The sequence below is a fragment of the Ranitomeya variabilis genome, chromosome 1 (assembly GCF_051348905.1).
Source record: "Ranitomeya variabilis isolate aRanVar5 chromosome 1, aRanVar5.hap1, whole genome shotgun sequence".
NCBI classification, from domain to species: domain Eukaryota; kingdom Metazoa; phylum Chordata; class Amphibia; order Anura; family Dendrobatidae; genus Ranitomeya; species Ranitomeya variabilis.
In genome coordinates, this window is record NC_135232.1 from 142260076 (window position 1) to 142281982 (window position 21907).

Here is a 21907-nt window from a genome sequence, read left to right on the forward strand (position 1 = left end):
CTAAAAGGACTGACACAGCAGGATCATAGGCCAGATGGCGCCAACAGTGCCTCAATCTGCCTCGGAGAATCTTCCGATTTTCGAGAGGCAGAATGATCAAAAATCGGCAATTCAGGAATAATTTTTTTTATGTCAATCGCCATGTGGTTAAAGTAATGAGGCAACTTTATTCCTCAGGTCAGTACAATTACAGCGATACCCTATTTATATTTTGCAGTTTTTAGACAATATAAGCAATTATATAGACATTATTTTGTGTCGCTTTATTCTGAGAGTCGAGAGTTCCCCCCCCCCCACCGATAAGCCGCCATACAGCTCAGTTTTAGATTATGAAAAATTCCCCCAAAAAAATGTCAGAATTGCTTTTTCTTTGTTTCACAATTTTACAGCACATGGAATTTTTTTTTGTTTTCCAGTGCACTATTAGATTAACTGAATTGTCATTTAAAATTACAACTCCTCCCACAAGAAACAAGCCCTCATACGTCTAAGTGGACAGAAAAATAAAAGTTATGGCTCTTGGAAAGGAGAAGAGAAAAGGCTACTTACATCATATAATCTGGGGGCTCGGATGTAGATGAAGGGTCTGATGTTGTGCAGGTTTCTTGAACGTCTGAATATGAAAAAAATATATATTCTATTTATAATAAAGTTATAACCTAAAAATAATGGACATTAGAGTTATTACATTAGTTTGAAAGTATATTTATACCCTCACCTAAACTGTTTTTATGGACTACCACCATCTTTTATGTCATAGTTTAGAAGGTAAAAATTATAATTCTACACTGGTTTAGATAGATACAACTGGAATTGAATGCAGACTAGATTGACAGATTTCTACTGAAAAATACACAACTATTTACACTTTACCATGCCTACGTCTACAAGGACGTATATAACCATTATAGCAGGATATACAATTTATGAACGTTTATAAACCAAAGTTCTACCACCACACTGGAGAGAAAAAAAATATAATACATTACACTGCAGAATCCTATAAACTTCCATCAGAGACAACACCCTGTAAGGACACCAAGATAAGCCATCCTGCATGACTCTGCAGAAAGACTAATTACTCAGCTTTTTAGCTTTGAAAGATATGTTAAAGGTTCCACATTGTGCTGGGGTAAAAACATATGTTCCTGACTTTTTTCTAGTGATTGAAACAAATACACCACAAGTCTGCTGTACAAGTGATCAGAACATTCACAAATCTAACATGAGAATAGTACTTGTGAGAATTCAGGGAATCTCATGGAATATCCTATACACCTATATCCCATATATCATTGCATCCCTCTGAGAAGAGAATGAATAGACTGACCATTATCCTAGTAAATCCAGTAGGTCTCTACATAGTATGACACTTCGCACGGCTCTGCTCGGCAGTAAGGGACTACTAACTTCATTGCTGGACCAAGGTTGTGTAATCTCTGCTCAACCCTAGAGACCAGTCATCTTTACTTTAGTTATTACCAAGACCACCCGATATTGCAAACACATTTTCTCACTCCAACACGTGTATAACTTGGTGCAGAGTACTGTAATTTTACCTTTCTTTTCATCTGGCTTGGGGCTTATTTCCATCTTCACAATTTCATCTTTTTTCAGGAGAGCTGGCTTTTCTTCCACGGGTTCAGTATCCAGTTTTTTCCGGTCCTTGTCCTTGGGTTTTTTGGATCTTTTTGTTTTTTTGTGCAATGTGCCATTTTTATTGTCCGTGGGTTCAGATTTTCCCAACTTAATTGGCATGGATATAGAATTATTTAAAGTAGTCCTAGAGGTATATTTATTTTGCTGGTCCTCGTAGGTGCTGCTATTTTGACTGTCCATGGGCAGATCCTGTGTCCCCCTACCCTCAGGGGTACTGGGAGAGTTGGAGTTAGAGTTTATATTTTGTGGATTTGAAGCTGGAAGGCGTGCAGGCGGAAGTGTAGGAAGTGCAGGGGTGGCAGCAGCGGGCGGAGGTGGTGGCGGTGCTGGTTTCTCATTGGCTAAACCTAAATGTCCATTTAAAGTTGGCTGCACCCTATTTGTAATATGAGAAATCCTTGGCTTCTTATTCATTAATGGATCAATGAAATCAGTATCCAGAAGACGTTTCTAGGAATAATTAAATATGCATGCATTTTAGAAATGAAAATGGCATAAAACAGTTAACTACTGATGGCTAGGTCTTTATAAAGAAAAAGCATAGACAAACGCTCAGAGGAAGGCCTCAGATACTGGATAGAGAAGTAGTTATTTATGATGACCTACTCAGCATTAGCTTGTTAAAATGCTGCAATGCTGAGAGTCCACTAAGTAATGACAAGTCACAGACACGTTATGTTATTGAGTACAAAGATGTCTTGACAAAATGTAAGCACTGCCATCAAAAACAAACACCAGCCATCATACACTTACTAAGTGTATTTAGGTCTCTGGTTATTTATCATACGCAGCAGGTTAAATTCATCTGCAGTTGAATCGCATAACCCCTTCATGATTATTTTCATTCCTTTGCTCTTCCCAGAACCGATATGACATTTTAATTGATATTTTTGGGTAGATACGATGTTTTTGATAGACTGTTAATCAAAAACAAAAAAAAAAAATTCCAGCAATTCTGTAATTTTGATTTTTCTCATTATGTAGTTTACTGATTGGATTAATAATTTTTATATTTTGATAGATCAGGAGATTCTGAACACCGCAATACCAAATGTGTATTTTTTTATTGTTTTATTTTAAATGGGGCAAAAGGGTGGAGCGACTATTTTTTTTTTAAATTTTTAAACTCTAACTTTTTACTTGCCTCAATAGTCTCCTTGGGAGACTTGAAGCTGTGATCTTTTATCTCTTGTAGTAACATTTTTTCCATAAACATTGATCCACGGCGGTGGTGGTTTTCTGCAGTCCCCTGTATGTCAAGCCAACCCATAGGCGCCCCACAGTCATGTGACAGGGGTGCCAATGGGCGGGGTTTGTGATATGCTTATGCTGCCATCATGTTAAATGCTGCTATCAGATTGACAGTGGCATTTAACATGTTAACAGCAGCAGGTGTATTGCTAATAGCATATCAAATCAGCTGTCATGTGCCGGAAAAGAGGTGGGCTCCGCGCTGGAGCCAGCTTCAAAGGGGAATACACAACCTACAACATACCTATAAGTCATAGGTTGTGACACTGTTAAAATTGCAGCCAGGCGGTTACCGAAAGCATGAATATCAGGAGGACATTAACCTGTAACTTCCCATAAGTCATCTGTTTTTGGTCATAGGGGAGCATGGAGCGGTTACAATCACTATACTGTGAGCGTGGTTGTAATCACTTGGCACACGCTGCAGCGACTATGTGCCATCACATTTGGTCACATGAAAACATCATTTACTCAAGCAGACATTTCCATAGGCATATACAATACCTGGGCAGGAGATGTAGATGCAGCACTTAAAGGCGGAGAGTCTGATTGACTGGAGCTGGTAGCATTCTGATTAAGCTTTCTGTTAAAAATGAAACCACATGAGATTACAACATGACAAAATATCAGTAACCAACCTTATCAATATGGTTGACTAATGTACAAATCTAGAGAGAATGTGCTCTGAGGTCTGAAAAAGTGCCAACATAATGAAGGTTGCTTTTCTGTAACTCTGGACAAATACCATATACAACTAGCAATAACCGCTCATGCAAAAGTAAAATAAAGGAGGACAAAGCTACAATACAAGACACATGCGCTACTACAAGTACAGCAATGACAGGCACAACAGTAGCAGAAGCAGCCTCACAAGGCTATATCTGAGCTCCCACCATCCTAACTGATGGCCATAACCCCTTTTAATGCTAGAACAAGAACTAGTGACATCAAGAATGCAGACTTACTAGCTAGATGGGAATTTACTAAGTAAATGAGAATAACTGCACAAGTCTCAGAATGTCAACAACAATTTCACAACAGGCACGCACCTGGAAAGGACTTTGTCTAATAACTGTTTGTCAAGCTCCGAGTAACCAGGCCAATCTCGCTGGATTTCCTTGTAAACATAGTCTTTAAGGGTATATGAATTGTCCTTGGAGTTCAAATTGGCAACCTAGTGAGGAAAGAAAAGAAAAAAAGGCTTTCACATTAGCTGAAAGGCACAACTGTTCATATATACAATTTTGCTTAAATAATTGTTGGTGACAAACAGGACTAGCAAGGGCCACATTAATAATACAGCCATTAGCTGGAGTTCGATTTGGTCTACTGAAGCCAATCCTTAAATCAGAATTCAAAGTTACATAACCAAAAAGGTCATAATCATGTATTTTTTGTTTAATTTAAGATGCAAGGATACAATCTCAGCTACAGATAGTTTAATCCACATATACCTTGAAATTAGTGCACTACACATTGCTAACTTATTGGCACCCTGCAGCTATAAATCAGATGCATTTCTTCCCCAAATGTGTTCATGTGTATCTATTAATACACATCATACTATACTTAGTCCATCACTTACTACTACTCCACAAGACCCGGAGCGCTCCACAACCGGGCATGAAAGTTCCGAGCACATATTGGATTACTCCACAACACAGCCTTCTACAGTCTTCAGCTGGTCCAGGTCCTTTAAAAGGCCATGCTAAATAAGCCAAAGCCCACAGTGCAACAGTATAGCCCTTCAGCATGCGTCTATTAATCCTCAATACAACCAATATTTAGAAACATTTATAACAATACGACAACATTTCTTTTGGAATGCAATGTAATGAACGTTCTGTCTGAACTGGAGCAACAGACTGAGAAACTATGCGGCAAAGTTGTATGCATAGCTGCATGTCCTACACAAGTAGCAGCCACATATCAATTGCAAAGCAGTGTGGGATAGATTAAGAAATACTGGGTTTAAGATATATTCCTTTCAAGATTCAGGTCGACTATCATTTAATGGCAATGCAAAAAGTCACTCGAGGTTTTACTCTTGAAAGTGTATCCTTGCAGGGCACGCCACTAAACTGGGTGCACAAGTGTGCATAAGCTATCAATATATAGCAGCATCTATAAATAGGTGATGAAGGTTATTATACTGGAGGTCCCTTCTGGAGCCCACACAACCTTCTACAATATATCCTAGAGCTTCATACTGGATGTAGAAACCATAGGGTTACAGATGTTTCCTCTTCTAGGCACTGAAAGCCACATAAGACGGCCCTCTTCTCAGTACTGCGGGTGTTTGGCTCACTGGCAGGGAAGAGTACAGGGTTGCACTGTTTCAGACGTTGCAGAGCACAAAGACTCAGCTTGTGCCATTTAACCCACTACTGAGATTACAGTTAGACTACAAGAAGGCACAAAAAGCATTGGGGTTTGCATATGGAATCCAAAGGGAAAAAATAGAAAGCATTCCATGCCTTCGAAATGTTTGCATTAAAATGCAAAGTTCTGGAAAATGAAATGTATACAGGAGACAATATAGTGCTAACCAGAAATTCCCAAACATCCAGCTAGTGCAGCGCCCAAGGTGTAGCACTGCCCAATAAGGGTGTGCAGGCATTCTGTAACAAACCCTCAGCTCCCTGCAGCTAAATATAGAGCCCAGTATGCCAGTGCGGATGATGAGCTAGCACTGTACGCCTGCTGACAGCTGAAATGGAATGTAACAAAGAACGCACTTTCCCCTTGTGTAAGGGGTTGCAGAATTAACCCTTATGGAGGGAACTTTCTATACCATCTTGGAGTAGCAAAGTCAGTAAAAACGTCAATATTCTTAAAATATGATAAATACTTCATTTTATCCAAACTACCTTATAGTGCAAGTGTGGACAGTGACAGCTCAAATACAGTCACATTGTGGGACAGAGATGGACCTACTGTAATCTGTCAGACAATCCATCAGGCACAGCAGTCATGGGGGTGCAGGAACTGGAAGCCATGATGCTACTGTGGACAGAACCTAATGGACAGAGCGTGTACATAGAGGAGCTCAAAAATGACACGTAGGTCACTACATTAGGGAACATTTACTGTTTCTTGGTGGAGCCAAGCAAAAAAGCTGCAAGAAACGAGGACAATAAAGAGCTGTGATCCGAGACTAAACTTTACCTGTGTCTGCAGGGAGTCTGAGACACACCCCCTGTCTCACATTGGTAGAGGCTGCTGCATTCTCCCGCCCCCTGCAGATCTCTCCCCACAGATTGGCTTGTGTTTATATACATCAGCCAATCACACTCAGCAGGAAGTCTGAGCATGGCGAAATTATAGTCTCACAAGCACAGATTACGAAGTGACCCATAAGATGAGTAGAGAACTGCCACAATTACTGAAGCTGGGTTCACACTACACGATCTGCACCTGAAAACCACCACCAATGTCTGCACAGGTTCATACAGGTCAGCAGTGCTGGTGATGTGCACATAATCTACTATATAATTGTCTAAGGGTCACTTCCGTCTTCCTGTCTGTCCTTCTGTCTGTCTTTCTTTCTGTCTGTCACGAATATTCATTGGTCGCGGCCTGTCTGTCATGGAATCCAAGTCGCTGATTGGTTGCGGCAGCCATGACAGGCAGCTGGCGAGACCAATCAGCGACTGCCACAGTCCGATTAGTCCCTCCCTACTCCCCTGCAGTCCGTGCCCGGCGCCCGCTCCTTACTCCCCGCAGTCACTGCTCACACAGGGTTAATGCCAGTGGTAAGGGACCGCGTTATGCCGCAGGTAACTCACTCCGTTACCGCCGCTATTAACCATGTGTGACCAAGTTTTTACTATTGATGTTGCCTATGCAATAGTAAAAACATCTAATGTTAAAAATAATAATAAAAAATTATATACTAACCTTCCGCCGCCTTTCCCGCTCCTCGCGACGCTCCGGTGACCGCTCCATGCAAGCGGCAGGTTCCGGTGGCAAGGATGGTATGCGAGAAGGACCTGCCATGACGTCACGGTCATGTGACCACGACGTCATCACACCCCGGGACCGGAAGCTGCCGCCTGCACTGCACACAGGCGACAGAACTACAAGGGGCCCTCAGAAGGTGGGTATATGTTTATTTTTTAACCTGTGACATACGTGGCTGGGCAATATACTACGTGGGCTGGGCAATATACTACGTGGGCTGGGCAATATACTACGTGGGCTGGGCAATATACTACGTGGGCTGGGCAATATACTACGTGGGCTGGGCAATATACTACGTGGGCTGGGCAATATACTACGTGGGCTGGGCAATATACTACGTGGGCATGCATATTCTAGAATACCCGATGCGTTAGAATCGGGCCACCATCTAGTTAGTAATAGTTGTGTGCATAGACTGACATTGTTCTCAGCAGCAAGTATCCGGTTTATACAAGGCATTTGCTGCCAAGAACAATTATTTTTATGCAAGCTTAAAGAAGCACTCAAGAACTAAACCTAAGTGTGTTGTGTAAGTACAATACTCATCGATTGCAGTCTTCCCCAGTTTCCAACGCCGCTCTAATCCTTTTATTACTCGTGACCGAAATTCCAACTTGCCACATCACACCAGGGTTGGGTTTGTGCGAGAGGGAGTCACTTTTACAGGGCAAGACTATGAAGTGTCAGAACGAGACCACAGACGTGCATTGTAGAAATGACTTCCGGCTCATACAAACCCCCGGCTCATACAAACCCCAGTGTGATCCGGCAAGTCCGAAATTCAGTCAGGAGATAAGAGGGACCACAGCTGGAAACCAGGGAAGACTGCCATCGGCAGGTGTTTTATTGCACTTGCATTACACAACAAATCTAGACAGTTTATCAGCTCTTCTTTAAAGATCATTTCACAAAGCGTTTTGTTCGTTGGTCAGGCGATCAGCAGTTTGTTTACACTGCATGATTATCAGGAAACCGGCTTCCCTAGGAACGCTTATTCAGGATACTTGTGTAAATGAGCTTTAAAGGGAACCTGTCACCCCGTTTTTTCCGTATGAGATAAAAATACCGTTAAATAGGGCCTGAGCTGTGCATTGCAATAGTGTATTTTGTGGACCCCGATTCCCCACCTATGCTGCCGAAATACGTTACCAAAGTCGCCGTTTTCGCCTGTCAATCAGGCTGGTCTGGTCAGATGGGTGTGGTGTCTTCCCCCAGATCTTGCTTAGTTTTCCGTTGGTGGCGTAGTGGTGTGCGCATGTCCAAGGTCCCGAATCCACTGCACAGGGGAGTGAAAAGAGCGCGATGTGCGCTATTTCATTGGTGATCGGTGGGGGCGGCCATCTTCCTTTGGCCGCGCATGCGCAGAAGCGGCGCTCTGCTGGCCGCGGCTTCAGGAAAATGGCCGCGGGATGCCGCGCGTGCGCAGATGGAGATCGCGACGGCCATCTTTTTGAAGCAGAGTTCGCATCTCTGCTTCAGGAAAATGGCCGCCGCGATCTCCATCTGCGCACGCGCGGCATCCCGCGGCCTTTTTCCTGAAGCTGCGGCCAGCAGAGCGCCGCTTCTGCGCACGCGCGGCCAAAGGAAGATGGCCGCCCCCACCGATAACCAATGAAATAGCGCACATCGCGCTCTTTTCACTCCCCTGTGCAGTGGATTCGGGACCTTGGACATGCGCACACCACTACGCCACCAACGGAAGACTAAGCAAGACCTGGGGGAAGACACCATGCCCATCTGACCAGACCAGCCTGATTGACAGGCGAAAACGACTACTTTGGTAACGTATTTCGGCAGCATAGGTGGGGAATCGGGGTCCACAAAATACACTATTGTAATGCACAGCTCAGGCCCTATTTAACAGTATTTTTATCTCATACGGAAAAAACGGGGTGACAGGTTCCCTTTAAGGGAAGAAGAGTCTTGGTAAAGTCTCATTCAGAAGGCCTTTGTTTCACACACAAGATCTACCCAAGGTTTAATGGATAGAACCTGTGACTATTACGGTTGCACAGGAGTGGTCGACACCCAAACATGACAGATTTGAATCATAGTAATGTATCAATGTCTCCAAAGTAAAACAAGTTTTCAGGAGTGGCCAAGTCCTTCAGACATCACAACATTTACTGAGCTCAGACTGTACAGATAGCTACAAGCAGATAATCTGCCAACCGTGCAATATCATGTCCAATGAACATCAATGAAAAGTATGGAAAGTAGCTAAACAAACCATAAGGACCACAAGAGTCCTGAAACCCCAGAAGATGGAGAACAATGAAGAGGCAATTTAAAAAAAAAAAGTCATCCACAAAAATGGAAAAGATGTAAAAATTGCACTTATCTAAAAGCATGTGTGAAAGGCACAGTCCAAATGTACTACTACTTTGCATGAACTATTCTCACCTGTGGCAGGATAACACCAAGAGAGTTCTTGTCTTTTTGATTAACACCATCTTTATGTAAACGAGCAAGTATCTCTGGTTTTTTATATGGCTTCAGTGCCAGCAGATGAATCACCCTCTCCCTGTACGGCCGCTGTGCAATACTGTTGCCGATATTTGTCTTTCGAATGGTGTTTGCTGGATTAATTGGCGTGGACCTTTTCCGTTCTGGTGCTGTATCTAAAATACTATTTGCTGGTTTACGAATCTGGACCCTCTTCCCTATAAGATCAGCAAAAAAAACAAATACAAGTTAAAAAAAAAAAAAAAAAAAAAAGTCCAGAAGTAGCCAAATTCCATTACCAGCTTATTTCTATACTCCAGCTGTGTTCAGTGATCACATGGCCCCTGCACACGTGCGCGGCCCGCACATCTTACAACACTGGCACAATTAGGTTTGTCAAAGTTAAATAGTTTCTTTCTTTTGGACGCTGGCATTCATTGCCAGGACTTGTGCAGGAAGAAGGGCACGGCAGGAGCACTTAAGGTTACTATGTGTCACGGGCATATTTCCAGTATAAAAATGAAAGCTTCCCATTCAGATCCTATATTTTATTTATGCAATTTTTTACAGGAAATGTCTGTAGATGACCAACTGAAAATAGGAGAAAAAAAAGGGACTAAATATGCCCAAAAGACTAGGTGTTTAACCAAATCCCCCCTCCCCCCCCAAAAAAAAAAAATTTTTTTTTTTGCAAGACGAGGGTTAGGGCAGCTTAATTTAACAATTGACCCTTTTGTTATTCAGAAGTCACTAGTGGGGGCATTTGACATTTTCTTTAATCTCCCCTTCTAAAAACACATGAATGTAAAAAACATTCAGGAGCCGGGAGAGATGGCCGACAGCTAAGGAAGGCTTGGCCATCAGTGATCATATGCGTGCAGCCAGTAGTTCTACATGGGATACATTAACGTTATTTATGGATTATTGGGCAACAGTATTGTATTAGCCTCATTTATTGTGTAACCAGCAGAAATTGTGCATAAAGACCAAAAACCTTTAACCAATACATACCTAAAAACGGGCCGCCAGGTTTTATAACCTTTGTACTACGGCTTCGAGTTTCTTCTTCTGCTTGGGTCATGCGGTCTCTTGTAAGCTGGTAGGAGTCATTCGTGGCACACACAGTTATCTTATCTTGAATGAATCCCAGACAATTTAGTTTTGATACGCCATTGCTTAAAAACAAAACAAAGTATTGGTCAATGGGAGAAATGGAAGCCGGTCCAGAAAATCACTAATCACATTACAGTTGCTACAGACACATGTGATTAGTTTAATAAGTGGAGGACACTAACATTTGTCCACATCTCTACAGGCTGCTGCACCACAGATCAATGCTGTGCCAATGACCAGTCTTATTTCGAGTTGTGACTGTTTATAGTTGCAAAAATATCAAAATGAGGACGATACATTTAGTATATAATGAGCACAAGATTTTTAGGAGAATTTTTTTGTGTTATATTTAGGAAAAATATAATAATTCAGCCCAAGTTATATGCAGGTGGCTGTTCTACAGCTTACTGTCAGGGAAAAACAGGCAGTAAAAATATTAATCGCTGTCCATGTAATACAAGGACCACTGGATTCTGCCAAAAATAGACCAGATCTCACTGGAAACGCTGTGTCTCCTGGCAGTCCTGAGTGGTGGCTTCCCTCTAATGGTCAGGGCTGTAACGAATAGGTGTAGGAGAAGCAATCACACAAGAGTACGGAAAATTAGGGTAGGCCAAAAGGTTTTTTTGGTTTTTTTTTTTACTCAAAATGGAAAGTCTATTGCTATTAGAGACCTGGTCTTAGTTGGGGGCCCTGCTCGAGGTTTTGCAGTGGGGCTCATAAGATTCACGTTAAGCCACTAGCAGCAGTTGTCGTCATGAGTCAAACCCTCTTAATGACCCAATGTTGGACTCATGTTTTTGTGACACTTTTTAAAAAAAAAAAAAAAAATGGCAGTGATTTTCTTCATATGTTCTTTTGAAAAAAAAACAACCCCAAAAACTAAAAAAAAAACAACCTGACTTCGTTTTTTTCTGATGGCTTACTTTTGAATTTTGCCCAGCCACCCCCATCAAATAAGTTTACTGTGCCAAACAAAAAAAGCCCATTTGAAAACACAAGGACAATGCCAATATAAACCAAAGGAACAGCAATAAATAAATAAAAAGAAAAACTGCAAACAACCAAAAATTTCTTTACCAACATCACAGACTATATACCGCTAAGTCGGTCCATAGAATAGATTAATATTGGCTGTAGGTTTGTCTTACCTTGACACCGTTTGCTGGATACAATCAAAGCTGCCTTGGGGGTTATCTTTTCCTACATTTGACAGATAGAAGTTAAAGTTGTGCATTTCATTGTGGCAGTCTGACTTTGGAATCTTGATATTCTAGAAACAGAAAGGAGAAAATGTTTAATAAATGTCCAGAAATGACCAGTAAAATATCAGCTTGGAAAGGCAGTATAGTGATGAAATGCTTATTTATTTGATTCACTTATATAGCGCCATTAATTCCACAGCTCTTTACAGACATCAGTGTCCCCATTGGGGTTCACAATCTAAATTCACTTTTAATGTCTTTGGAGTGTGGGAGGAAACCCACGCAAACACCGGGGAACATACAAACTCCTTGCATGACCCCATAACACCAGAAAAATGTGTTTCATCTATGCAAAAAATTATGTGGTGAATATAATAATCTCATTGCTAGTTTGTAATTTATCTGGAGGAATTGTGTGCGGCCATAAGAAGAATGGCTAAATACGGTATGTCTGAAAGATCAGTAATTCTTAAGGCTTATTCACATTATGTTTCAGGTTTACATTTAGCACGTATGCAGCAAAGGCACCAAGCAGGATCCCAGGCTACATTCAGAAAAGTCTTTCTGGCTTCAATCAAGTCCTTATACATAGATTGTATTATTTCAGCCTTCAGAGTCCAGTAAAAAATTACATTAAACCTTTTTTTAATAGGGAAGTTTGTGAAGAAAGCCACTGTATCCAACCAAAATGTTCAATACTTTTTCGTGTTTGTTATATGTATGCCATTATATCTTATGGATGATGGCTGCTCTAACTGCTGAATCAGTCCCCACTGACTAATGGCATTTGTGTGCACGATGAACTTTTCATATTCCTTAAAGAGATCCTGTCAGCAGGATTGTGCTCAGTAACCTACAGACACTGCCAGGCCGCACCGTTATACTGATTACAATGATACCTTGGTGAAATCAGTCTTGTGGCTGTTTAATTTGTATTTGCAGCTTTGACCTGACTCTAAATTTACATACCGTATATACTCGAGTATAAGCCGACCCGAGTATAAGCCGACCCCCCTAATTTTGCCACAAAAAACTGGGAAAACTTGTTGACTCGAGTATAAGCCTAGTGTGGAAAATGCAGCAGCTACCGGTGAATTTCAAAAATAAAAATAGATGCTCCATACCATTCATTATTGCCCCATAGATGCTCCATATAAAGCTGTGCCATATATGCTCTGCACCGTTCAGTTTGGCCCCATAGATGCTCCTTATATAGCTGTGCCCTATATGCTCTGCACCGTTCAGTTTGGCCCCATAGATGCTCCTTATATAGCTGTGCCATATATGCTCTGCACCATTCAGTTTGGCCCCAGAGATGCTCATTATAAAGCTGTGCCATATATGCTCTGCACCGTTCATTATGGCCCCATAGATGCTCCACATAAATCTGTGCCATATATAACGCTGCTGCTGCAATAAAAATAATAAAACACATACTCACCTTTCTTGCTTGCAGCTCCCCAGCGTCCGGTCCCGGCGTCTCTCTGCACTGACTGATCAGGCAGAGGGCGGCGCGCACACTATATGAGTCATCGCGCCCTCTGACCTGCACAGTCAGAGCGGAGAGACGCCGGGAAGATGGAGCAGCGTGTGGATCGTGGACAGGAGAATATGCGATACTTACCTGCTCCCGGCGTCCCGCTCCTTCCCCCGGACAGCTGGTCTCCGGTGCCGCAGCTCTTCCTCTGTCAGCGGTCACCGGCACCGCGCTGATTAGAGAAATGAATAGGCGGCTCTGCCCATATGGGAGTGGAGTCCATATTCATTTCTCAAATGAGCGCGGTGCCGGTGACCGCTGACCGAGGAAGAGCTGTGGCACCCGGAGACCGTGTGACAGGCAGGGGAGCGTCAGGATCGCCAGGACTAGGTAAGTATGCCTCAGCGCCCTCTCCCCCTCACCCGCCGACCCTGCCACAGACCGTGACTCGAGTATAAGCCGAGAGGGGCACTTTCAGCCCAAAAATTTGGGCTGAAAATCTCGGCTTATACTCGAGTATATACGGTAATTATATTGTAAAAACCAAATAATATAAAATATATAATATATATCAGAATATATGTATATATAAATACCTGCGCTAGACAATGCTTAAATAAGATTGCATGGCTATTTACCTTTAGAAAAAGAAGGGAAGGAGAATGAAATAGTAGATAATGAATCTGTATATTGACCCGTAGGTGTATTAACCAGGATTTTCCAAACTCTGGGGACAGGAAGTAAATACACAAAATAGTAAGCAACAATATAAGCAGCAAATATTTAAAGCTAAAAGTAACAACTACACATATAGAACAGGATTTGCGAAGCTGTGCTTAAAATTGCTATATTAAAATTGCACGCTGAAAAGAGGAGTTAGTTACATACTGTTTAGCGTGCGGACTCTTGAGACTGGAGAGAGCCGGCAACAAACGGCACAGGTAACTCTATCCGGATGGTAGCAAGTAGATTATTTCCTTGGTTGATAAGCACCGATGTGCAAAGATATTAGTTCCTTTGGCGTACTGTCCCGGCCGGTGACAGCCGCCCGTGCAGGGAAAAAAATATACCTATGAATGCGCGCTCGAGAAACGTTGCAGCTGACAGGACCTTCGGAGTATTCGGGTCACGTGACCAAAGCGTCACGTGGTGCCCCGGCTTGAAGGTACGGAGCACTGCAGGAGCCAGAAAACCAACGCGTTTCGGAATAAACACGGATTCCTTCTTCACCCGTGTTTATTCCGAAACGCGTTGGTTTTCTGGCTCCTGCAGTGCTCCGTACCTTCAAGCCGGGGCACCACGTGACGCTTTGGTCACGTGACCCGAATACTCCGAAGGTCCTGTCAGCTGCAACGTTTCTCGAGCGCGCATTCATAGGTATATTTTTTTCCCTGCACGGGCGGCTGTCACCGGCCGGGACAGTACGCCAAAGGAACTAATATCTTTGCACATCGGTGCTTATCAACCAAGGAAATAATCTACTTACTACCATCCGGATAGAGTTACCTGTGCCGTTTGTTGCCGGCTCTCTCCAGTCTCAAGAGTCCGCACGCTAAACAGTATGTAACTAACTCCTCTTTTCAGCGTGCAATTTTAATATAGCAATTTTAAGCACAGCTTCGCAAATCCTGTTCTATATGTGTAGTTGTTACTTTTAGCTTTAAATATTTGCTGCTTATATTGTTGCTTACTATTTTGTGTATTTACTTCCTGTCCCCAGAGTTTGGAAAATCCTGGTTAATACACCTACGGGTCAATATACAGATTCATTATCTACTATTTCATTCTCCTTCCCTTCTTTTTCTAAAGGTAAATAGCCATGCAATCTTATTTAAGCATTGTCTAGCGCAGGTATTTATATATACATATATTCTGATATATATTATATATTTTATATTTATTAGTTCAATCCCTTGCCCCTTTATGGTTTAGGGGCCATACCAGCTGCTATCAATGCACTTCATCTTCTTTCTTCTTTTTTCATTAGCGCCGCTACACCATTTATCCATATTGTAAAAACCTTCTGAAGGCAGGCGCCAGCTGTGACACCAGCGCTGCAGCATAATCGCATAAGTACTGTGCATAGACTGAATATTTTTGAAGTAATCCGGATATTCAAAAAAAAAAAAAAAATCCATTTGAAAATGGTACCCGCTGCACCTGCACAGTAGCATCTATCAGTGATCTGAAAGCTGCTACTATGCAGGCACCATCTTGATAGAGGAAAAAAAAAAAGATTTCCTCCTTAAAGATGGCGTTGGCGGCGCCTGCACAGTAGCATCTCTATCAGATCACCAGTAGATGCTACTGCACAGGCACCATCTTAGTGGAGCTTTTTTTTTTTTTTTTTCACTCTAACAAGATGGCGCCACACACAGGGGGCAAGGGCACCTTCTTGGAAGCTTTATTTTTCTTTTTTTTTAAAGAACTTCTATCAAATAAAACTACGCATGTCCCCATGTATCCAATGTTAAAGATAGGTACGCAGGATGCATGCGGAAGTAGGCGGAGCTAAGGAAAGAAGTCCGCAGTGCCACGCTGCGGACTCGAATGCTAATGTGAACTTGGCCTTACTGAGCACAATCTTGCAGACCGCTTCCCTTTCAGGTATGTGCACATGATCAGCAGGTACAGGTGAAATTTATTTTATGGAAGCTCACGTCTCCACAAGATAAATAGACATACTTTGGTCTAGTAACGCCATGTTTGTCTCCACGGGTGAGCGGCGGGAGTCCTTGGATGCATAGTGGGCATGGGGTTTCTTGAAATCCCATGCACTATCAGCTGGCCGCTGCCCAAATACGCAGCATCCAACCCACAGCGTTTACTGATCGTGCGCACCTACCCTTAAAGTAAAGCCTGTCACATTGGGTGTGGGATACCACTGAGCAGTCAGCCTCCATTTAACATGCATGAGGTTTTTTTTTTTTTATGTATATGCTAGAAAGGATAAAAAAATTATAAAAAAAACATGCTGTGGGCAGGACCTTAGAAGATCTAAAAAAAAAAAAAAAATTAAGTTTCAGCTCACCCTTTCATGACGTAAAATCCAGTTTAATGAGCAATGTGGTGCACAGAATGAAGGAAGATGTAGAAGAGATTTATCCAGCCTCATCCCATGCTTTAATAAAGAACCCATGGACTAGAGCTTGTAACAGTACACATTTATGTTTTACATGTTTGTATTTAAGGAATCTAAAAAGCAATTTTATTGAACATTGGGATGATTGCGGAAAACCTCTTATGCATCCTTAGCAGATCTAGTTACCGGTAATTACAGATAATGAAGCCAAGTTAAGATTTCAGTCTGCTTGCTACACCCTTCACCGTCTTTCCACCTGGAACCTTCCGCATACTACTGTATTACAGCTCTGTATAATCTCTGAACTGCAGGCACCCCCCCATGCACATAGTCTAAGGACCCAATGCTCTCTGGCATCAATCAAATAAAAATGAACAGGGCGAGTAATGGTTTATTATAAGGTATACTGTATTTAGAAAAGAAAAAAAAAAAAAAATGGGCATAGGTTTAATTGTGCCAGAAGCCCAGCAATCTGTCAGTGATGAAAGTCTACAGGTAAATGTTCAGTTGACATTCTTACACAAGCTCCAGCATTGGTCAATATCACCTAGGCAAAGATTAACTTCCAAACATAAGGTAGCTGAACCAGCTGGACAGGTTCAGGACGACATGACTGCTGGAAATACCAGCTGTGGTTTTGCCCAGCACAACATATGTAAGGTGACAATGTCTAACAGTTTGTAGAAATCTGGAGAGTTACCACTCAGTCACAACACAAAATGACTGTTCAAACCAAGCCCAGGTATTCTGTGTACATGACCCAGCAGGGCAGTTCAGTGCCCTTCCCACCTTGATTGGATTCTCTCTGCCGCTTGTACTGACAGCTGTGTCCTGGCAGGAGCCAAGGAAGAGCAGAGAAACAAGGCATACAGTGAACGTCTGCACCGCATCATGGGTGCGCGGAGCATCTGTGTATGATTAGTTTATCAACTGCCCTTATTCTTTTAACTCCATATATAAAAAAGACTAACAGGATATGGCCAGGAAAAAAAAAAAAAAAAAAGAGTGGAAAACTGTATTTAGCATGAGGCATCAAGCAACGAGTTAGGAAGATAGTGACATGTATGCATTTGTATTTAAATAGCTCAAATTATTTGCTCCAATTACTTTGGTTAGGAAGGTTTTTAACAAGACCAACCGATTTGCCCCCCACTGGGAATCTGGCTGTAGCGACATTCCCAGATAATCTCCACAAGCCTCAACCCTTCTGCAAGGAAAAAGGAAGGGGGAGTGGAGGTGCTTAGTCTGGAAAGATTAAATGGAAAAAAAAAAAAAAAAGAAAATCTAGAAAGCAAAGTCACAATGTTTTACAGGAAATAAAGCCACATTTCACAGTATTGATAGGCAGGACCTGCTGTGGCCGCCTTCCAAGGCAATCATGAAAAATGCACTAACAGTTATCAGTCTGGCAACCACACCAGGCCTTTCCAAGAAAAGGAGTGCGTCACAGAAAGCAAATAGGGTTTGTTTTTTTTCTTTTTTAATTAGAAACTTGCAATGCATGGTTATTCAGGCATAACACCCCATTATAAAGGACATGCTGTGGTTGTGTGGCCAACGCAGTGTTCCATGTCTGGAAATATGATGTGGCACTACAGCAAACGCTGCACATTTCACCCTCAATGCCACCAGCTGTCACAGATTTCATCCAGACTAAACCAAGGTTTTCCTGGCGAGAGCTGTTGGCACAAGTGCCCGGTGTTTCCAGCTTTAGACCAAAGGTACTGCCTAGCTTTCCTCTGCTAATGCTACATGGAATTTTAGAGCCACTTTTCATTCCAGCAATGATTCTTGTCCCTGTTGTGCGTGGAGATTTTTGGCGATTAATGGCATATCTTGTGGCTACAGACATCTTTACACTGCAATTCCATGATATCACTGACCAATGTCCAATCTATAGAGATCACAGGAGGCAGTGTCTGGTAATGCAGGGAAGCCCTCTCTAAGGCTAGCTTCACATTTGCATCTGTGTGCAGCGTATCATCCACCGCCGCATGCAAAAACGCATGCTAACGCAGCGTTTATCTGCATCATCTTACGCATGACAGCAAAAACACTGCGTGTGCATGTTTTGCCTGCGTTTGCGTTTATGCGCATGCGTTCGATATTTCCAGGACGGCGTGTCTCAATCGGTTCCTGGACATGAGCAGTCTGAAGTACGCAAGCGTTCCCATAGACAGTAATGCGATTTTTTAACACTCATCCGCCTGCGCATATTTGACAATTTTTTTACGCTTCCAAAAATGCAACGTGTTCACCAGACCACACCACACGACGCATGCGTAAGCAAACGCAGGCGAACGCATGCAAACACATGTACCTGCGTCCACAATGTAAAAGATGACGAACATGACGCATGTGGATGTATGCGTCAGAAATACTGCAGACAACCGCAAATGTGAAATTGGCCTAAGTACTGCAAAACCAGGCGCAACTCATGGGAAAAAGTGGCACCTTTTCTGGAGGCATGCAGACCATTATACATACGTCACCTTATCAATTTTTGATTGGAAGCAGTTGCTGGACGGAATCGCAAACTCACTGTCGACTCCACCAGGCAGAGGCAGAAAGGATAGTTTGCTTCCATTTTGCAATAAAACCCCATGGACACATGCAGCGTGTGTAATATGTTAGGCGCCATCTTATCTCATGCACTGAACAGGAAATGTACAGGATGTGCAAAAGGTCTAAGGCTTCGTGTCCACTGTCCGGATTACATCCAGATTAGCTGCGAATTGAACGCTGCGTACAACCGCAGCGTTCAATCCGCAGCGTCCAGATGTTACAGCATAGTAGAGGGGATTTTATGAAATCCCGTCTCCACTATGCGTGCGAACACGCACCCGACGGCCCTGCGTTTCCAGACATGCGGCGCGTCTTTTTAGAAAGCAGCATGTCCGTTTACCTTGCGGCGATGCTGCGTTGCTGCAAGGTAAATCACAGGGCCCTATGTACGAGGTGCGGAGATTCCGGATATGTGCAATGAACACATCCGGAATCACCGCGCGTATAGAAGGGGGTGGCGCTTTGGGCGGAGCGAGTTTTTTGCTCCGTCCAAAGAGCCGGCAATCCGGAACGTGGAACCTTACCCTAACAGATCTTGCATGAACTAATGTTTAGGGCCAAGGTAAAACTGTTTTTCCAAACAATTCACATTTATGGGGGAAAAAAAAAAAAAGAAAAACTGGAAAATTAAAGCGCGGCGGGGGTTTTAAATCTGCAGCATGCTCATTCTTGTGCGGTAGTTCAATGCAGGTTTATTCCCAATGTTTAGTATTATCGGAGTAGGGAGAAATTCACAGCCAAACCTGCAACAAAATCAGCAAGGAATCTGTGTGCATTCTGTCTGCAAATTTGTTAAACCCAAAACTGAAATTTTACGAAACATGCAAGCGCCATCAGTTGAAAACAGCAACTTTTCAGCACAAGACAAATCAAATGTTTGTACATCCGTTGGCATTAAGCCCACCCTGACAATATTAAGCATGGCACAACATAAGAAGGATGCTGGAGAATAAGATAGTCATCCATAGGATTCGCGTCCATAGTATAGAAATGTGTGGAATGAGACTGCCACTATGTGGATCGCCCCAAATCTGCACTCCATGTTACTGTAAGAACCATATGTGCTTGTTTAGCTGCAAACTTGGGAAGTTTATGTAAAAACCAAAACTGGCCTGTGTGAATGCAGGCATGACGTTTACATCTACTTTGGACAAATCATGCTTGTTACAAGGTCCATGGCAATGAGCTCGGTGTCCCCCTGCAGCGACCCCAACAGTCACTTAAGTGTTGAGTATCCCTGCAGCACCATGACCGGACATTATGGATCGGCCACTTTACAGCCAATCTGCGCGTGTGTGTGCGTGTGCATTTATGCAACTTACTAACATACAAGAACCACAAAGTTCTTTATTACGATGAGAAAGAAACAAAGTCATTCAGCCTCCTCCATTGAGAAAATATGCAGGTTATAGGAGGTGCTAACATTGAGTTATGTTTCCAAGGAGGCGGTTAAACATGTGGATGGGACAAAAAAAAAACAATTGCTGAGAAAGGAGCTGGGCTTCAGTAATAATGAAAGCTGCGCAGAACTTCAATAAAAAGGACATATGAGTAAGTTGCATTAATATATTTAAGACTTGTTATAAATGTGGACAGTCCTTTTAAAAGGGAACCAGTCACCAGAAATATGCAGTTTAATACGGTATGCAGGCACCTTGTTATAGAGCAGGGGACCCAAGCAGATTGATACAGTATATACAGTTCTGAGTGTAGAAATTAAGAATTATCTGTGTTTTAACCATTTACTCCTCTGCTCTCTGGGATTTTTGGCTCAGTGGGCGGTCCCATCAGTGATTGCTCTACATACACTCACCGGCCACTTTATTAGGTACACCATGCTAGTAACGGGTTGGACCCCCTTTTGCCTTCAGAACTGCCTCAATTCTTCGTGGCATAGATTCAACAAGGTGCTGGAAGCATTCCTCAGAGATTTTGGTCCATATTGACATGATGGCATCACACAGTTGCCGCAGATTTGTCGGCTGCACATCCCAAAGATGCTCCATACAAGGCAGGATGGATCCATGCTTTCATGTTGTTTACGCCAAATTCTGACCCTACCATCCGAATGTCGCAGCAGAAATCGAGACTCATCAGACCAAGCAACGTTTTTCCAATCTTCTACTGTCCAATTTCGATGAGCTTGTACAAATTGTAGCCTCAGTTTCCTGTTCTTAGCTGAAAGGAGTGGTACCCGGTGTGGTCTTCTGCTGCTGTAGCCCATCTGCCTCAAAGTTCGACGCACTGTGCGTTCAGAGATGCTCTTAGGCCTACCTTGGTTGTAACGGGTGGCGATTTGAGTCACTGTTGCCTTTCTATCAGCTCGAACCAGTCTGCCCATTCTCCTCTGACCTCTGGCATCAACAAGGCATTTCCGCCCACAGAACTGCCGCTCACTGGATTTTTCTTTCTTTTTCGGACCATTCTCTGTAAACCCTAGAGATGGTTGTGCGTGAAAATCCCAGTAGATCAGCAGTTTCTGAAATACTCAGACCAGCCCTTCTGGCACCAACAACCATGCCACGTTCAAAGGCACTCAAATCACCTTTCTTCCCCATACTAATGCTCGGTTTGAACTGCAGGAGATTGTCTTGACCATGTCTACATGCCTAAATGCACTGAGTTGCCGCCATGTGATTGGCTGATTAGAAATTAAGTGTTAACAAGAAGTTGGACAGGTGTACCTAATAAAGTGGCCGGTGAGTGTACACTTCTATAAAGCAAGCTGTCAGCGATGGGACCACCCACTGGACCGAAAATCCCAGAAAGTGCAAAGGTTTAAATAGCTAGACTACTCAGTTTAATAATTCTACCTGCTCCGCTCTATACCATGAAGGCTTCAGTTTGGACTGCATTTTCTCAGTGACAGGTTCCCTTTAAGCATTACATAATGCCAAATCAGTAGCTTGTCTAATGCTGGACAGGTCAACCATGGCAAGACATGCTGTATGATCTTCCAGACTTCAGTGTGGGGGAGAACACAAATGATCCCCATTTTAGCCCTAAAGGGACATTACCAACATTGAAAGCTACTACCTACCCACAGGAAAAATCAGCCATCTGATTGGTGAAGGTCAGACCATTGGGACCCCCAACAATCCAGAGAAAGGGCCATTGAAATGACCGAATGGAAGGGAGCTAGGCAGA

General features: G+C 42.8%; 1 protein-coding gene across 1 annotated transcript in view; it reads right to left on the reverse strand.

Moving 5' to 3' along the window:
• Positions 1-21907, reverse strand: part of ELL2 (elongation factor for RNA polymerase II 2) — a 56247-nt gene that overhangs the window by 9825 nt on the left and 24515 nt on the right. The window contains exons 3-9 of the mRNA XM_077289452.1: positions 11583-11704; positions 10330-10493; positions 9277-9536; positions 3960-4084; positions 3415-3493; positions 1560-2109; positions 550-613 (exon numbers count right to left, since the gene is read on the reverse strand). Coding sequence (XP_077145567.1) covers positions 550-613; positions 1560-2109; positions 3415-3493; positions 3960-4084; positions 9277-9536; positions 10330-10493; positions 11583-11704 — 1364 coding nt within the window. The remainder of the gene's footprint in view (positions 1-549; positions 614-1559; positions 2110-3414; positions 3494-3959; positions 4085-9276; positions 9537-10329; positions 10494-11582; positions 11705-21907) is intronic.